Source organism: Tachypleus tridentatus, chromosome 13, assembly GCF_004210375.1.
Source record: "Tachypleus tridentatus isolate NWPU-2018 chromosome 13, ASM421037v1, whole genome shotgun sequence".
Lineage (NCBI taxonomy): Eukaryota > Metazoa > Arthropoda > Merostomata > Xiphosura > Limulidae > Tachypleus > Tachypleus tridentatus.
Genome location: NC_134837.1, coordinates 197,341,758 through 197,362,046, shown reverse-complemented (window position 1 = coordinate 197,362,046; position 20,289 = coordinate 197,341,758). Strand labels below are relative to the sequence as shown.

General features: G+C 31.5%; 1 protein-coding gene across 2 annotated transcripts in view; it reads right to left on the bottom strand.

Annotated features, from left to right (window-relative positions):
- Positions 1–13,784: 13,784 nt before the first annotated feature.
- Positions 13,785–20,289, bottom strand: part of LOC143239228 (uncharacterized) — a 58,589-nt gene continuing 52,084 nt past the window's right edge. Inside the window, exons 16-17 of one of the 2 annotated variants that reach the window (XM_076480129.1) lie at positions 18,307–19,006; positions 13,785–16,357 (exon numbers count right to left, since the gene is read on the bottom strand). In XM_076480129.1, the coding sequence (XP_076336244.1) occupies positions 18,983–19,006 (24 nt within the window). In that variant the 3' untranslated portion in view covers positions 13,785–16,357; positions 18,307–18,982. The remainder of the gene's footprint in view (positions 16,358–18,306; positions 19,007–20,289) is intronic. The other variant, XM_076480128.1, reaches the window with a different exon arrangement.

Below are 20,289 nucleotides of genomic sequence, written 5' to 3'. Positions count from 1 at the left end.
CCCTTGATAGGGAACCAATGTCCAACAATAACGCCAGCTCGTTTAACAACGAGTATTACACTTAGGCTTCACTACCTTTGCTGATAGTGTGTGAATATCTAACTCGGTGATTCTATACCTGATAGCTGGGTCATGTGGGTAGCAACCTTATATTTTGTTTAATTTTCTTTTATGATTAATTACGATTAGTATATTATATTAATTGGTGTTGTGTGTTAGTTAGTAATTTTCGGTAAGCCTGCCTACCGTTTTTTTAGCTAACATTCCTAAACTTGTCGATAGAATTAGCATGTTCTTGAAGGTTTACTTATTATATAGTATATCCTTCTACCTATTTCTGTTATTTTCAGAATGATTAAATAGATACTTTTTAGTTATTGTGTAACAAGCTATTCTTGATGCGTGTGTGATTTTATCTTCTTTCTATCGAGGATACATTTTATTATCATAATTTGTCTCTTATTTGAAAATAAAATCAAACTAAACCAGAATGTTCACACCGATACATGTTATAAGTTTTGGGATTTTTTATGAAAAGAGCTCCATTTTGAAAATCGTATACCAAGTTTTATTCTGCTCAAAATCTGTGTATTATAATAAAATATTAAGTGTGAGATCTCGCATTGTGTTTGTTGTATTGTATTGAATTAGGAAATATGAATTATCACTTAGAATTTTACAGACTACGTTCCTTTATCACAATGAAGAAAGTATTATTTATATGCGCCATCTATTCCATATAGTAAGACTCAGACATTCTGTTCCACCGAGTTACGTGACACATCAGAAGTATTGTTTAGCAATGAAAATGAACCTTCAAAATAGTTGCATGAACTTACAAAATTGTTGTTGTTGTTTTGAATTAAGCACAAAGCTACACAAAGGGCTATCTGTGCTCTGCCCACCACGGGTATCGAAACCCGGATTTTAGCTTTGTAAGTCCGCAGACATATCGTTGAGCCACTGGGGGGCAACTTACAAAATTTAATTGTGTTGGGAACAGTCCTTTTTGTTTCTTTGATCTACACTTAATCTGTAATTATGATAAACAAATTTAAAAGACTGTGTCGCACGCTACAACTGTGAATATTTTAATATCTTACTATCAATAACATCAAATAAAGTTAAAAATATGATACAATAATTGAGTTTTTACGTTTGAAAACAATCTCCGAGATCGTTAGTTTTAAACCCAAATAAATGTCGACAAGCGATTTCCGTGCCATCTCTTGAGATAATAATAATACTTTAATTTCAAATTTTGTTTGATGATTTGGTGGCGTAAAACAACAACTATTGAGACCAAACTTCTTATCGCAAAGGTTACATGAAAAGGGATTGAAAACAAATTAAATATATGTTTCGAAACCGTTTCAACCACATAAAGAGAATACGGAGGTTTTGGTAATTTGGAGTTCTTCCATTCTTCTGTTCTTTTCAATCTTATTATAATAGCATTTTTATGTACTTTTCTATTTTCTACACAAGCATTCTAATTCAAATTATATTTTTACTTTATTTAACAGTATCAATTCGATTCGTAATGTAACTACATTTGTTACTTATTGAATTGTTAATTGTTTTGCATTGTTGACTTAATATATATATTTAGAACTAGCCTAAATCCCCAATACTGGCCGAATCTCGTGAGATATGTTTAGGATTACGGCCGAAACTATCGTTAATAGTGAGGATACCAAACCGATAAAATAATGCATATTAACCAATATAAGCAATAACGTAAGAAAGGTGATATAATTAACTATACTCATTACCAGTTTTATTTTTAGTTTTGCTTTGAAAATGCGACATACTTTTATTGAATGTCACCAGTGCTACCTGTCCTTAATTTCCATCACATTAGAAGATTAGAGAGATTCTGGTAGTTTGTAGTTCTTCCAATATTCAATTTTTTCATACACTTTTCTACTTTCTAAACACAAGAAAAGTAAATAGCCCACAACAGTCACAGTAAAGCCTGGGCTACACTTTATCAACGAATAGTTTGATTGACAATCACATAACAATAACGCTACAATTGAAAAGACGAGCATGTTAAATGACAGGGTTAAATCTCTCAACCTGAAATTGTGAGATGAGGCAGTTAATAAACATCATTTTCTGCCAATACACTACAACACGATGTGAAGCCTTCTCGTGGCGATTTTAAATTTACAGATTGTAGTTTATGTTCATTGAAACATATAGTTGATTAACAAGTAGTGAATCAAAAATTCATTCATACTAATCAGACAGTTTAAAAGTATTATAGACATTTCATCAAAACTCGATTCCAACATAGCAACTGAAGGAAAAAGGATATGATAGAATATGCATATTTTAATAAAGATAAAGATATTCATTAATCATACATATTATATGAGAAGAATAACTAAAGCTGCGAAATACTGAAAAAAGCAAAACTGTGTGAAAAAATAATAAAATGAATGACAGACTGGGCTACACGATCTTTCTTAGAAAGTTGGACATCTTATCTCTATAAATAATGCACAATAATTAATTAGTACCGCCATATACGTATATTCTTAGATATTCAATATAAATAATGGGTTAGTATAGGATTGAAAAAAAACGTTTAAGTAAACAACTCTTATACACTCCAAGAGTTCATGACACCTCCCTCTTTGTGATTCTTTTTTAATCTTAACTGGTTGTAGGTGGAGTTCCTTGAGAGTTAAAGTTCAGTTAAAAGACGTATTAAGTACACCTTACCTAAAATGTTAATTGCATTATTACTTAGAAGACAACTAGTCCGATATTTAGCAATGGATAAATATCTACGTATTATGAACAGTTTTTACTTTACCCTGTAATATTTTTCTTTTAATTTTGTTTTGTAAACACTTGTTTTTTATGTTTTAAAAATCGATATTTTCACCAGTTTTACTTTGATTTCTCCTAAAACTTTGAAAACTTTTATTTACCTGATATTTCTTTATAAATATGCCCTTCCAGACTGACTCTCAAATTCATATCTTTTCATTGAAATTCTCCATATTTACTCCGAAATCTATTATCAAAATTTCTATCAAGTCTGATTTACTATTCTTCTCAAAATTTATTATTCGGAAGAAGAGCTTAGAAACTAGCATAATTCAACCAATATCAGTAAATCTGAGAGACAAGAACGTCTTCATGCCATATACACCCCATTCCTTCAATATTTGCCACTTTGAATCAGGTAACGTTCTAACTTTTAAACTTTTGAAGAAACATAATAGTTTTATTAACGTTATGGTATATCACTCTTGTTTCTATTTTAGAAAATAAACAATATTCTATATTTTTCTATTAACTTTGCTTTAGAAACTTGTTTTTTCTATGTTTTGAAAAATTGATATTTTCACTAAAACTACCTTCGATTTTCCAAAACCTTTGAACATTTTGATTTTCTTTATATTTCAATAGAAACATGCCCTTCTTGAACGACTCTCAAAACAAATATCCTTTCATCAAAATTCCCCATATCTACTTCATAATCTGTAATGAAAATTTCTTCCAATTCTGATTTTCTCTTTTTCTTGAGATATACTTAACTAAATAAGAGCTTGAAACCAATATAATTCAACAGAAGCCACTAAACCTAAAAGACCAAAATGTCTTCCTCCCACATACACTCCATCCTTTCACCTCTTACCAGTCTGGTTCACCTAACGTTCTATATTTTAAATCTTTGAAGCAACACTATAGTGTTATTCAACGTTATAATGTTTCAATCTTGCTTCTCACTTAGAACATAATCAATATTCGATATGTTTATATTAATTTTGCTTTAAAAACACTCTTTTTCTATGTTTCAAAAGGTTTATATTTTTACCAGAACTATTAAGACTTTGATTTCCCCAAAAACTTTGACATATTCCTATTTCCTGATATTTCAATAGAAACATGCCCTTTATGAACTTCTCTCAAAATACTTAACATTTCATTAACATTCATCATAATATGTAATTGAATTTTCTGTCAACTTCTATTTTCTCTTTTTAAAAGATATATTATAATACAGGAGAGGTAAAAAATATAATCAAACCAAGATCACTAAACCAAAGACACAATAACGTCTGCCTGCCATATACTCTCCACCCTTTGAACTATGGTTCAGCTAACATTCTATCTTTTATAACTTTGAAGAAACATAACAGTTTTCTTTAATATTATCATATCTCAACCTTACTTTTCGCTAAGGAAATAAACAATATCCTATACTTGTTTTTCTAATTTTGCTGTAAGGACACCATTTTATATGTTTCAAAAAACTGATATTTTTAGTAAAAAATTGATTTTCCAAACACTTCAATACAAACATACCCTTCGAGAAGTGCTCTTAAAATGGATATATTTTCATGAAAATTCCTCATATTTTTTCCTAAATCTGTTATCAAAATTTATACCAACTCTAATTTTGTATATTTCTGAAGATGTATTATATGAAAGACCTTAAAAAGTTCAGCTAACGTTCTGCCTTTTATAACTTTAAAAATGTATAATAGTTTCCTTTTATATTATAACCTTCCTTCTTTCAAGAAATAAACAATAACCGACATTTTATTTTATTTTTGCTTTAAAGAAATTTTTTATCTTTGAAAAAAATTCATATTTTTACCAAATATACTTTGAACATTTTGAGTTTCTTTATATTTCAATAGAAACATGTCCTTCTTGAACGACTCTCAAAATGGGTATTCTTAATTAGTCATACTTGCTCCATAATCTGTTGATGAAAATACTTGCCAATCATGATTTTCCAATTTTCTGAAGAAGAGCTCAATACGTAACATAATTCAACAAAAATCATTAAAGCAAAGAATCCCACCTTGATTAGTGATACCAAAAACACCCATGAAATTTTCAAAGCAGATCATAAACAAATGGTCCATCAATCGAGGTAGGAAATAGGAACACACTTCATGGACAGCTCAAAATTCCAGAACAAATATATGTGAAGTATGCTCCACATACAACCAAACTACTAATGACATGAAGTCATACAGAGATGCATCCTAACCCATAAGAGATACATTACTGAAAAGATGAAGATCCCGAGATGGAAGCAATAGTGGAGTTTGATACTAGTGTGAGCACAATCCAACCACCAAGGCAGATCCTCAAAAAACCAAATGTGTTATTATCAAAAGAGAGAGCAGAGGATCATGAAAGATATTCCACTGGTCACTCAAAGTCCATTGACGAAGCTTCATATGAGTATAGTGTAAAGGGTTGGGTTGTTTTGAATTTCGTGGAAAGCCAATCGAGGACTATCCGCACTAGCCGTCCCTAATTTAACAATGTAAGACTAGATGGAAGGCAGCTAGTCATCATCACCCATCGCCAACTCTTGGGTTACATTTTTTACCAACGAAAAGTTGGATTGACCGTCACATTATAACGCCTCCATGGCTAAAAGTGGCACGCATTTCTTGTGAGAGGGGGATTCGAACCCGCGACCCTCGGATTACGAGTCGAGCGACTTAACCACCTGGCCAAGCCAGACTGGTCTAAAGCGAAAATAACATCAAGAAATATGAGAGTTCACAAAAGGGTAGAACCTTTCGTGAAAGAAAGATAGGAGGGACAAGTGTTGAGATGACAATGTGCTCCATGTCTCAGAAATGAGTGGGTAGAGATTCAATCTGACAGAATAGAGAAACGAAAACGACTCCAAGATAAATCAGGTACCAATCTGAAATGAGGAAAGAATTAGAAACTTTGTTCAGTGAATCTATATCAGTATATAGATTGAAGAGAAGCCAATCATCAACGTAACAATGAAAATGAAGTCTAAAACTGTGGATACAGTAAGTATATGCTCCCATCACTCGGTTAAATACTTAAGGAGCTGAAATGATACCAAAGGAGTGACTATAAACTGGTACACATGATCCTAGAGCAGTGGTTTCCAACCTTTTTTATGACCTGCACCCCTAAAAATTTTTATGTGTTCTCGCACCCCTCACAGTAATTATTTATTTAAGAATAAAAGTGAAGGTGGCCAAAACAAATTTTTATAATTAGTTTTTAATGATATATAAACAAAAACGAAACATATAGAAAAGAAAAAATATTACAACAAACTAAAAGTTGCATAAACTGAAATGCTATCTCGCACCCCCTGAAACGCTATTTTGCACCCCCAAGGGGTGTGAGCACCCCTGGTTGGGAACCACTGTCCTAGAGAATGAAATAAATAAAACATTGGGAAGATTGGACATTTGGAATGTGGAAATATATGTGAACATGTCAACCTTGGTCATCCATAGTTCAAGGGGAAAAGGCCAATGAAGAAAAAGAAACCTCCTGAAACTTGAAGTGAGGAGCATTAGATAATGGTTGAGAGAAGAAGTGTTGGTGATGGGAAACCAGTACCTGATTTTTTATAGAATAAAGACAAGAAGTAAACCCTGAAAAGGGGCAAAGGACCCTCTCGACAACTCTCCTGTCCAAAAGATCCAATACCACGTCCTCAAAATGCCAAAGTAGATGAAGACTGAAAGTAGTAGAAAAAGGTACCAAAAAAAAACAGATGAGGAAAAAACAATAAATGATGAGAGAAGGTCTTGAATAAGAACTGGTATAATTAATTGGATTGCTGCAAATGGATTCCAGGGGCATGTAATTAGAACACTCGTACAAATGGGGGTAGTAACCAACATAATATGCGACAACATCGTAACATGAAGAAGAACAGCAAGAACGAATAGAGGAACAAGAGTCAGAAAAAGAGATAGAATGTTCACAACAGTCGAAAAACATGTTTGTTCACAAGTTTGGGAAACACGAGAAACTAAGAATAAATGGGAAGACTGGTAACAAATAGCTGGAGCCCAAGTCTCCACGGTGTTAGGATCACTACGAAAGATTTCAGGGAAAAGAAAATGAGACATACAGAGATCACAGATGTAAGAGCAAGGAAGAAGAACAGCAGAGAGAAGTGCATCAAACTGCAGAAGGACCCTATAACAACGAACCAAATAGACAAGGATAAAGCAGAACATCAAACCCTTTTCAAGGTATTGAAAGCGACTGACCATAGGTCTCAAAAAATATCAAAATCATAGTTTAGGGTTGCAGAAAGGAGATGAGTAAGAAAAAGCAAAGGGAAATTTGGTCATTAGATTGTTATTGATGACAAGTGGTCAGCTTCCAAAACAGATACAATGGGTTTATGGATTGAATTATAAAACAGAAAAGTAGAACTGTCATAAACTATAGCAAATGAATCCTGAAGTTGAAGAGACATTTGAGTGTGTAACCAAAGCTTATCCAGAAACATGTCAGCATGAATATGTATGGCTGGAGAAAGAAGGAAACGTTTAGTACGAAATGAGAGCAAAATAAATAGATGAAAGAAAAGTAAAGAACAAACCTAAGAAATTAAACTCACATAGAGAGATGGAGCAGAAACACTGGCCTCTACAAACAGAGGAGCCTAGTGCAAACCTGGGAGATGAAAAGAGCATACCCAAATTGTCGTCTTTGTGGTGGATTTAGAAAGAGGAGAATGCACTCCTGATGTAAGGACATGGAGGCGAAGCAACAAATACATTATCGATCCCATAACACACTAAATAAGTCAATGAGCCACTGTGACTGGAAAACTCGTTGATGTTAAAGGAATTCTCTAGATGCTTAGTATGTAGTAAACAGAAGTTGAAATAAAGTAAAGTGAACAATATTTACGATTGGAATAAACGCAGCATAACACTACAATGAACAGTTAAAATTTCGAGAAACATGTCTTTTCTCAACATTGATGAGGAAAATAATTAAGCTAATTTCGAGTGCAAGTGCTTATGGAGGTGTCGCCCTCCTATTGGTTGAGGACTAATTATATTACACACCAGTGTATTTCGTATTAAATTTGGGTTGGAGAAAACTCATAGCTAGTAATATGCACAAAGTCTCAAGGGCAAACGCACGAGAAGTAGCTACTGTAAGCAGGAAAGCATTTCAGAATTAAAGACAGTAAATCAAGCAGGATATACTAGGGTTGTGTTTGTATTAGATGGTGGATTGAAGTACCTTTCTACTACCACGGAGAGACTATTTTCTTTCATTACTTGCAAAGTTAGTAGGCTATATGCACTAGCCATTCCTACTTCTGAAGTGATAGACTTAAGAGAATGTAGCAAGACAAAAGAACCATTTCTTAGCCTACCCTTATCTCAGCCAAAAACCAGGATTTAACAGTTCCTTTCTTAGCAGCCAAAAAGCACAAATCACAGCTGGTTTTTTTTATTAACATCGACAATGAGGTTACTAGTCACAGAATCTCGAGTCCACAATCCAGAAAAATAGTGGCCACACTAACCACAGTTAAACTGATTTTTTTAATTTTTTATTCCCTTAAATTTTGATAAATCGACAACATTAGTAGGATACTTAGCACTTACAAGAACATCAACAACCCATTTGTAAAGTTCGCAACAGTTATGGCAAATAAAGGAGTTAACAGTTTCTTATATATATTTTGATTTTATAGTTTTTGGATTAAGAAGTTCAAAGAAAATTCAAGTAATTCAGTAAAATGAATAAACTGATAAATTTAAAACTAACCATATGGTTCAAAGATATTTTAATTTAAAGCCATTAAGACAAGCATTCATCTTGAAACAGATTAAATTTCATGATTGTGTAGAAATATTTGTTAATAATAATTATTACAAAAAAGTTTTTACATACTTGTCAGATCTGACATTTAAAGACATGCATTAATAAAAAATTTAGTCTCATAACATCTGCCAAAGAATGTATCCCTTACAGTTGATCCAATCAACACTTCACTTTTGTGAGCAGCCTTCTGTTCATATATAAGTTAAGTTAATAGATCATAATATTTCTATTTAACTAGAATACGAGCTAAACTCGGCATGAATGCCTTGGTTCTGCATTGCTAAGGCACAATGAAGAATAGTCTGAAATGCTTTGATATTATCAACAATTAAATAAGACTAAAGGCTGATTTTCCACGATGAAAGCCACTTTTTATTAGAAACTGTAACACAATTTTTACAAACAACACTATTTAACATGTATATACCTTTTACAGCAAATGTAGGGTACAAAAAGAAGCATTCTGATACAATGACTAAAGAACAAACTTTACAACAGATGATAATAAATGAAATTTCTCCTATTATATGTCACAAAAAGGTCTATTTAAATATATATATATACCTTTACGTCACACGAAGAGAGACACCGTATTTCTTTTACAAATAACAGATTAATCCACAAATATTAAGCCTAACAGAGAATGTTCCTTTCTACTCATAATTACTTTTCTAACACAACAGCGTCATGTAGAGAAGCACTTCAGAAATACGAGACGACTATATACCAATACTATTTCTGTTGTTTCAGATTTACCTCTCCTTTTTTTCATCCAAAACAAGGTTTAGTTTATCTGATCTCGTATTAATGTAAACAGAAAAAAACAGGTAGCTTATATTTTATATGCACATACATATGTTAACAATAAATATATAAACCACATCATTCGTTTCATTTGTGGCAATCATTATCAACTGTGTGGTAGCTTGTTTCATAATTTCCATCTCTGAGCTCTGTTTGACTGTGTAACTAAACCTGCAGCTACCATTCTAATTATAACAGAACAAACAGTTCAACATCAACACAAAATAAATTATAGTAAAACAGACAAAAACTAACAGTTAATACAATGAGTGTGAACGAACGTTACTACTAGTAGTAAAGCGCAATTTAAATAAATGTACAAAAATACTCTCAATAATAGTAGACATTTTTCCCAAGATTTGCGAGGGGTTCAACACCCTAACTACGGCAAGATATTCCACATGGTTCAACTCAAAAACTTAGCATATCAATATTTTTACAGGATTCTCTTCAAAACCAGCTATCACTGCTAAAGGTGACCATATATCTCTTGCATGACCTAGCTACCTTTCTTTTCATTGTGGAAAGAAATCGGGAACGTCACGTTTTATGTCGAGACTATCCCAACTGTTTTCAAGATAACAGTGTTAAATAAAATGGTTACATTTAACAATATTTAGAGGGTTCTAATTTGTCATACTTACATAACTATTCCTAGTTAATGGACAACATTCCTAAACAGGCATATACCAGTTTTCAATAAAATACTTCTATCTACTGGAAGCCAAAAACTAATTATATATGTTAGCTGTTACCTTAATCATACAATGTTAACAGGTGAACCTTGATACAGCCTTTGAGCAAATCCCTTTTTAACAAACCTACATTATCAGCTGTAATTTTATATATACAGTATCAACAGAAAGGAATCTTTTTACCTGCAATGTCAAAGGAAGTACAGATTTGGTACAAATCAAGCTAATACACCAAACCAAGTCAAAACTTTCCTAAATTAAAAAAAGAGTATCATTTTTACCAAAAAATACTCTGGTTATACAAAAATAAAAATGTTTGAAGTTATGTTAATATTTACAGTTATTATATCAGTCTTCATGAATTGTCTACTTCTAAAGACGTCATACACACAAAATTGTTACAACTATTTGAACAGGGTTTGTATTTTTAATGCTAACTTTTAAATTTTAATAAGTCTTTCCTAGAATTGTATAGGTTACCATACAAAAAAACAACATTACAACAATGTCAGCACTTAGATTGAAGTTTTTTTTTTTTTACAAAAGAATGAGTTAAAAGATGGGTACTGCAGCTGACTAGAAGATTTTTGTCACTACAGCAACCAACAATGCATGAACATGTTCATGTCTGTCAAGTAATACTCTGTGCATCAATTTTCAGTTTCAATTTAAAAAAAGTTGTTTTATCTTTATGGTAAAGCCACTATACATCTGTCTACCTAGATCCATAGTTTTGAATAACTGAGCAGAGGAAGACAGCCAGTCAGCACCACCCTACCACCCACACTAAGATATTGACTGTCACCCTTATAATACACCTACAGCTTAAAGTGGGAAGGAAGGAATATTTAGTGGCATTGCACAGCCTCAAATGTAGCTAACCAGCTCTGAAATACAGTGACATACCACAAGTTCAGACCACAGCAAAAAATAAGCCAGTAGCAACACTTTCCATAACAATTTCAACATTTTATTTTTCAGAAGTTAATATATTTTGCAAATCCAAATATTTAATTAGAAGCATGTGAGCTAAGGTATCTGGAAATGTGGTGTGGTGATTTTGTACCAGCTTTTTTTATGCACATCTCAAATGAGGATACAATTACTTTTACAACTGTACTGCTATAGATAAAATGTCAAATGATGAACTAAATATTCCCACTTCAGCCGTAGAGTTAAAGCAAGGCACACAAGTTAAATATAATTAAAATACAATTAGTTTGTCCATAGATTTTTACCTCATCTGCAGCTAACCAATATCTAGTTTCAAGTCTCCTAGTTTTCACTCTAGATCCCTGTCAATTTAACCATCAACTCATATGGTGCAATATCTGTATCATAAGTGGTAGGGTGGGTTAAAATGACCCATGTGTAATAAACACCAAAAATATCTTTATAATTGGGTGGGGTCACAATGACCCTCAAATGACAAACAAATTACTACCACAGTAAGACCAACAACTAGAACAGCATATACACTTTGCTCAACAATCCTGACTGTAGATAGAGTACAGAAATATCAGGTAGAGAGCTGCACTACCCAAGTTGGAATGCCAGCTTGAAGATTCAATGTGGGTCATTTTAACCCCACACTACCAATTTGAGGGTTAACATACTTTTTTAAAAAATTTTTATCTTTGTGCAACCACCTTTTTAAATTAACAGATATAAAGTTCTGTGTGTAGAATTGTACACAGACTTTTCTTCATGTTAATACACCTTTATCTGCAAGTTTTCAGCCCTTTCATCAGAGCCTTCATCGGGCAATAATGATGCCCAGTGAAGACATCTGTAAGAGGGGCAAAAAGTCTGTGTATTAATTTACTTGTATTCTAAGTCTTAAACAACAGGTATTGAGTTCATTATGCTGTGAATCAAGTACATTGCTAGACTGATGTTAACTTTTAAAATGTTTAATAAATCATATGTGAGGTTGTGAAATGAATAAACTATTTTTAACAATCCAAGTAGAAATTTAAAATTAAAGCAATATTAAAATAAAAATTTAACAGTATTATCTTGGAAATGAAAAGCTTGTAGTTTTTATTGATTTTTTTAAAATCTTTTCGCACATATTGATCTCTTCAAATGTCTGAGCACAAAAAAAAATTGTACATTGCACAATCATTGTCAAAACTAGACAATGGGGAGTCTACTGACAAGTATTTTAGTTAATTAAATGGTCTGGTGTTATAGATAACTTGTTTTATTCTATATTACTTTCACAACATTTGGTTTCTACCTAGGTCATTTAAGCTGCAATCATATTTTTTCACATGCAACCTTTACAATATTTGTTTTTAATGGAATATCTCAACAACACTGCACCCTGAGATTATCTCAAAAAGAACAAACAAGAAACTTTGATTTTTTTATAGCTATAAAAGTAAAAATTCAATACATACACAAAACAAAAGCTCAAGGTAATAGAATGAATATCCTTACAAACAGAACTGAAACTGCTGTATAGTTCATTCTTAACTACAACTTCATATAACAAAACTTTATTGAAAGGCAGTAATGTCAAATCAAATTTAACACTTACAAACTTACTCTGGTAACCAAATGTACATAATGAGCATTGGTACTATTCCCTTCAAGCTTAACAAACTGAGGAAGTACATTTGTAACCTGTGGCTTTCTTACATAAACTATAATGTAATCCACTTTTCTATAACAAATATTCCATTACAAGCATAAGTACAAAAAATATTAAATAAATGTCTCACAAACTGTGTATTTTCAACAGAGTTGAACTCATAAAATAACAAAAACATAAGTAACACTAAGCACACAACAATGCATGAATTTTGTTGTTGCTAAGTGCAATCTCCTTTAATACAAATCATTAGTATGCATAATTCAGATGCAAGTCTCACAATTTCAACCTTTATTTTACAATGTACATTAAGTAAAACCAATGTATGTTTATGAAGAAAATTAATCATTATTATGTAAATCTTGAGAGAGAATGTCTTTTGAGTAATTACATAAACCATGATAAACCCAAGGCTTACATCTACTTAGGATTTAGAAATTACTGATTCTTATGATTTCTTCAGTTGAGATATTACTCTAGAAACATTAAATTAATTATGTAAAAAAACAATGAATAAAAACTACATTAAAAAAACAAGTAATCTATTTGAATTCTATGTAGTTCTATTTTACTACATAAAGAATCCCTAATAAGCAAAACAATACATAAACGTTTTTAATCAAGTTGGACCATTGTGTATACAGCAGGGAACCATTACATTACATGCATATTTCAATACATCATTTTAGTTTCTATTTATATCCTTGTTTTTTCTTGTCTGATTTGTTACAAGTGACAAATGCATAGAGGGCAGCACCCATGTGACAAGGAACCAAATCATGAAAACAACACAAAATACTAAATGAACTAAAAATGCTTTCTGCCCAGTAAATGTGAAAGAAAATAATGTACATAATGAAATGTGGTTATTTTAGTGTTCAATTTAGTAATATTGCTCCACAAAACATGTTATATGAATCCAGCCAAATTAAAGTCAAAAAATGGTTCAGTATATGATTCTAAATTTTTTTAAATTCATAAACATTCACAATTCATTTTAATGTAAAGAAATTAAGAAGTACTGATTTTTAGTGTAAAGATATAAATACAGATGAGTTGAAAGATGATTTTATTGTTTGTTAATTATAAATACATAACATAATAATAGTTTCATAATCTTAAGATGTGTCTAGTAATACCCAAAAGTTAACTAAACTAATGGATGAAATCTCATAACCATATTTACATTTGATTGTTATTTGTTTTTTAACAAGTGAAGTTATTCAAAGAATGAACCAACTGCACACAGAGCATTGAATCACGTAATATTTTCTCAGCATATACAAAATAAAATTAAAAACACAATTTCTTCTTAAATGTTAAATATTTTTACATAAAGCAGCAGTCACCAATTTCCATATCTAAAACAACAATACTCTAAACTCTACAAAAGAACACAGTGGTATCTAAGATTACACACTTTCTATAACCAACATCTTGCTGGTAAAACCTTCCTGTTCCATTTCTAAATAATCAAAACAAACCCAGAAAAATATTTTTATTTACCAATTAACCATAGAAATTAGTAACTGCATAAGACAATTCCCATTTGGCACTAGATACAAATTACGCTAAATAAATAATAACAGATGCTTAACAGCATTGTCACACACATAAATAAACCAAAGAATTTAAATAAAATATCTTGCTACAGAACTAAATTCACAGAGTTCCAAAGCATCCTTAGAAAACAACAAATACTTTAGGAGAAATAAAAAATACAACATATTGCTCCAAGTACAGGTGAGGTTTGCTAAGTCAACCTTTCTCTATAATAACATCATCTAAGCTAAAAATGGCATTTTTGCAACTCTTCAACTTGAGTTAAACGTCATGTTCCTGATATATAGACTCCAATGCAATTTTTTAAATATTTTTCCTTTAACTTAAGAAAAAACATACATCATACAAGGTTAATCTTATTACATGAATATTTCTTAGTTTATAGTATACACACCTGTTAAATAATTCCCTAAAGCCAACATTCTAAATCTTCTATTTTTTAGTTATGCACCTGTATGGTCATCCTCCAGATCCAATCTTCTAAATCCTTTATTTTTTAGTTATACACCTGTATGGTCATCCTCTAGATCCAACCTTCTAATTTCTCCCTTTAGTTACACACCACCCAAATAATCCTTTTCAAGCAATCATTCTCATAAGTAATGCTACTAATTATCCTGGCTAATCTCCTTTTCAGTTCCAAGTTAATCCTGTTAAACAATTATTCTTGCATCAATAAACCCCTACAACCAACCAATTATTCTCACTGGCACACACAAATACATGCACACGTACACACACAAACATCATGACACACAAAGTGATTGTCAAATACTGGAGTTTGGTTACCTTATGAGATAAGTAACACACAACCTAGAAGGTTCAATACAATCATCATGGCAGAAGGCACCACATTTCTGGCACACAACCATAGCTTTAAGACTGCATGCACAATTTCCTCTTCTTCCACTCAGACCACCTGATGGTGCTCCACTGCCTATAATTCCTTCTCCATGAGTTATGCTAGAAGTCGTAGTTGCTGCAGTCAACAAAAGATGTGTATTCCTCCCTCCCCACCCACTAAAAAGTGCTGTGACTCCTTTTTGTGAGACACAAGGTACTACGATGCCAGTGGATATTACAGACATCTGAGATGGAACAAGAGATAAAGTCTGAGTACTTATCAGGCCACTGTTCTTTGGCTGAAAAAGGGTACTATAAATTAAATCCAGCACCCTGAAGCTGGAAGAGTTGTACTACCTGTAAAAATGGAATTTACATAAGTGGTTTAGAAACTAGTCACTGGATGTGGATAAGAAAAGCTGTCAAGGACATACTGATCTGTTAGGACGTTATCAAAGACAACTTCGGTGAAGCGACAATAACTAGAGGTAACCACCACACAAGGATCACATCCTGTTTTAAACCAACATGCCTGAATCACATCCACTCTTTGAAACCAAAGCAACCTTAGCAACAGGATAACCTATAAAGTTAGGTGTTCCTGCATCATTCAGCACAGTTGATGTGATATCGTTACAAGATACAGAGCAACATAGTGTGCACTTCTTTGCAGAAGTATCTGACATCTGCCTTATTAACATTCTTCAACACTCTTAGAAGTAGAACCTGGTGGAAACTCCACACCACCGATTAACTGAACAGCACTTACAATGTAACTGATGGCTTTCTTATATTTTTTTCACTTGATGGTCCATTAAGCCCTTTGTAACTGGAACTTCTTTTCAGTAGACATTTCCTTTGACTTTCCACCATAACCAGGTTATTTCCCAGGGTCAGGTATAAAACAGGAGTACTTTGAAAGGTCTTACAGCTTCAATACATGTGGAAAATTTGTATCATTGTCATTATAATATACAAGGATACCCCCTATCTTTGGTTTTCTTATTATTAAGGTGACGTACATTATTTATCTTCCTGATGTTTCCTGCTACACCAGCGAGTTGACACGAAGTGAGCAAATCAGTACATACACTGATGCCACTTTCTGCAAAGCCTAATTCCAACCTTTTTTTCATTTATCACACTCATAGAAATATTGGTCACCTTCTGATGGACTAATGATCAAATATTCGTCTCGGAACACTTCATCCTCTACAGTGCACTATAGATATAAAAATAATATACATAAATGGTCAATGGTAAATACAGTGTAAATAAAATAAAGTAAGTTCACTTACTTAATGTTGATTTATATGCAAAAAATAAAACAAAGTCACAAGAATACAATACAATACCAACTATTGTTTTCCAATTATGATAAAGTTATTTTGTATTTGGAAGTGTTCATCTCTTTCAACTGTATGAGGTGTAGTGTGAAAAACAAATGCATTATTTAGCTACATAAATGAAAATAACTTGTTTACTTAAATATATATGCACTTGACTGTCTTTTACAATTCTTTATAACCATGTTTTTAAACAAAAACATAGCAACAGACAATTTGTTTAAGTGTTCTCACCTAACAACAGCATTTACATTGCTCAGTCTATCCCTGTGGCTGCCAGCCCGACAGCAATCATCTGACTTACAAACTGTCTAAACTTGTACCACTCCAGCATGTGTCCAAAACAATTGTATAACAGTTCTCAAAACCAATTTATTGTTTTCAGCACCAGACAAATGTAATTGTCTATATAAGTGTATGACACATGGATCATATAATTGTTGTGTTTTGTAACAATCATTCTGTGAGACATCACATACAATGTATAAAAACTATTCATGAGCACAAACTAAACAACTATTAAATAACAATGTGAAAAAAATTATATAAAAAGCATAGAAAATTATTAATTAATAGAAAAAAATATGCATTTTATTATTTTTAATTACTAATTTTCTACACTTTTTATACAAAACAGTTTAACACTTGTTACTGATTAAACATTTTGGTACAAATGAAACAAGTATCTCTGATTAAATATTACAGAAGACTGAGACCTGCTACATAATATTCAATCAAGGTATTCCAGGACTTATCAAACAGGTAAAAGAAAATTAACTTCCACAGCATTATAACACTGGACGCATTGAAAATAACTTTAACCAATATACAGATTATACAACTTCATCATAAAAATCAGCATATTCATATAATCTTGCATCAACTTTTATTAAAAAACCAACTGTAGTAAATTAACTTAGGGCTAGTAGACTTCCACCTGTTTTTATTTGAAACCTAGCTTAACTTGAAGATAGAAGACATTCATCACTTCCTATTAGAATTTAATATAAATAATGATTTTAGTATAACTGTCCTTTATAAACAAATGAACTGTTGAAAAATAATCTTTAACATATTTCATTAAAATAACTTCTCTTCATAACGTGAAAAAGGAAATCTCTTATTTGCTTAATAATTTTAATAGAAAGAGGATTTGAACAGGAGAAACCATGAAATTAAAGCTACTTTGGTGTTATCGAGACACATTTTCTGTACAAAAGGTTAAAAATCATAAATTCACAATAGAAATGTTTTTTCTTTCTTTGGAGTGTGACAAAATACTGGCCACAAGACACAAAGTAGTTTGTCATTAGAACCTACATGAATTGTACTTTTCGTCTATATAACTTACTGTTGCATTTAGTAATGCAACACAGGTATGCAATTATAAAAAATAAAAAAGATAGTATTAAATTTCAATAATCAGATTTTATTTTTACTAATTAACCAGGGAAGTAAAAGCTATTTTTCATGTTTTCCTGTACAAGTGATAAACATTTAACAACATACTAAAAATTAGAAAAAAAAATTAATTAATGGAGAGTGGTTGTATCAAGAGTCAAATATTTCAAAGTACAAAAATCCCGACTTAACTCAGGGATCATATGAACCAAAAGTTGGTGAGATTTGATTGTACGACAAAACATAGTGTGGTGCTGGAATCAGCATTAGATATGCTTTTGATTGACGTGATTGAACGTTGCATTGTTATTTTACTATGAGTTTACATTTCTACCATTCTCCATTAACAGTATGGTTGTTTTTAATAAAATAATTGTTTAAATTATCAATCAAAGCAGAAGACAGAAACAATAGTTTATCTCACCTACTTACATCACTTAATCTTCCTCTTCTGATACAACTAGTTGAGACTTCATACATCATCATCACTACAGTTGACACATATGCTTGTACAATGGACATTGCACTATTGGTAAGTGCACCTTGAACCACGGCGTACTTCTGTATTAGACTTGCAATTACGTTTGATCAAGCACAGTAGTTTGGATGGTTCTGGATCTTGTCAACAGAAACTGGATGAAGTGAACCAGTTATGTCTGTCATGTGTTGAAGAACAACTTTCATTTGCACAACTGTTAGATCTTTGGGAATCAATAACGAGCATGGTCAGAGGTCATGTTACATTGAAAATGTCCCTAAGTTCTTTAAGCAAAAATCTCCCAGTGGCTCATCAATGAAATAAATATGCAGCAGTTAACTAACACTTCATTTGCTTCCATAAAAAAAAGGCATAACAAGTAAAAAATGTCTGAAAATACTGGCAGTACTTCTTGCTTGCTGTTTCTGACATATCTGGTCAAAATGAACAAACTGATGTTTTGTGCCAATTTTTGCTAAAGCTCATAGACCATGAAAACCATTAGTATCCCCAAAATTTAGTTCTAAAGTCATTTTTCATAGCTTTCTCATTCTGTGGCCCTTACAATCAACAAAGTCGAGCTGGATATTTTTGTACCCCAAATAAATTACTAACCTGGCTATTATACACTATTCTTGCTGGGAACCTGTAACAGACCAGTAAAGAATGATTGGACTTAAATTATTATCACTCTTTTTGTCATGTAATACACAGATTATTTTCACTTTTAGTGTAACATAATTCCAAACACATATATTTACTACTAGCTTTACTGTAATGTAATATCAAATAAACATAGATTATTATCAGTTGTATTATGACATACTAAACAAATTATTGTCAGTCTTACTGTGATGTATCATCAAACAAATTATTCTGAGTCTTATTGTGATAAATTATCAAACAAATTATTGTCAGTCTTATCGTGGTGTAATATCCACCAAATTATTAAGAGTTTTATTGTGATGTAGCATTAAACAAATTATTGCCAGTCTTATTGAATGGTAACATCAAAATAAATTATTGTCAGTCTTATTGTGATGTAATATCAAAAACAAATTATTGTCAGTCTTATCATGGTGCAATATCCATCAAATTATTGTCAGTCTTATCGTGGTGCAATATCCATCAAATTATTGTCAGTCTTATCGTGGTGCAATATCCATCAAATTATTGTCAGTCTTATCATGACATAGTATCAAACAAATTATTGTCAGTCTTATTATGGTGTAATATCCATCAAATTATTAAGAGTTTTATTGTAATTTAATATCAAAGAAATTATTAACAATTTCATTGTGCTGTAATATCAAACACATGTAGATGTTATCAGTTTTATTGTAATGTGATATTAAATAGATTGTTATCAGTCATGTTGTGATTAAGCATAAAATTAAATTATCCAGTCTTACTCTGGCATAATATTAAGTACATAAATTAGACTGTTCCAACAGTAATATTTTTTATGTTGCTCAGCAACAATGGTATAAATCTGTAACTATTATAGGACATTACATAGTAATTTTTAACTCTTAAGGGTATTATAACAGTTTTAGTTAGTACAAAATGTTAGAGAAATATTTTTTGATTGGATATTATAGTTATTTTTAAACAACTATAGAATTTTACAAAGCATTTTTAAAACTATCATGGGATATTAAGAATTTATTCAAGTATTATGGGATATCATAGTTTTTATTAAACTATTATGGAGTGTTACTGAAATACCTTTTTTTAACCATCATGGAATGTTACAGAGTGTTTATTATTAAAATATGACATGTTATTGTTGTTAATTCTATGCACTGAAAATGTAAAACAAATTGTCAAGATAACAATACTGAAAAAAAATTGTTAATTTCTTAATTTATAATCTATATTGACTAAAAATGTTTGTTTTACATTCATTTTTTAATCTTCAGTGACTTA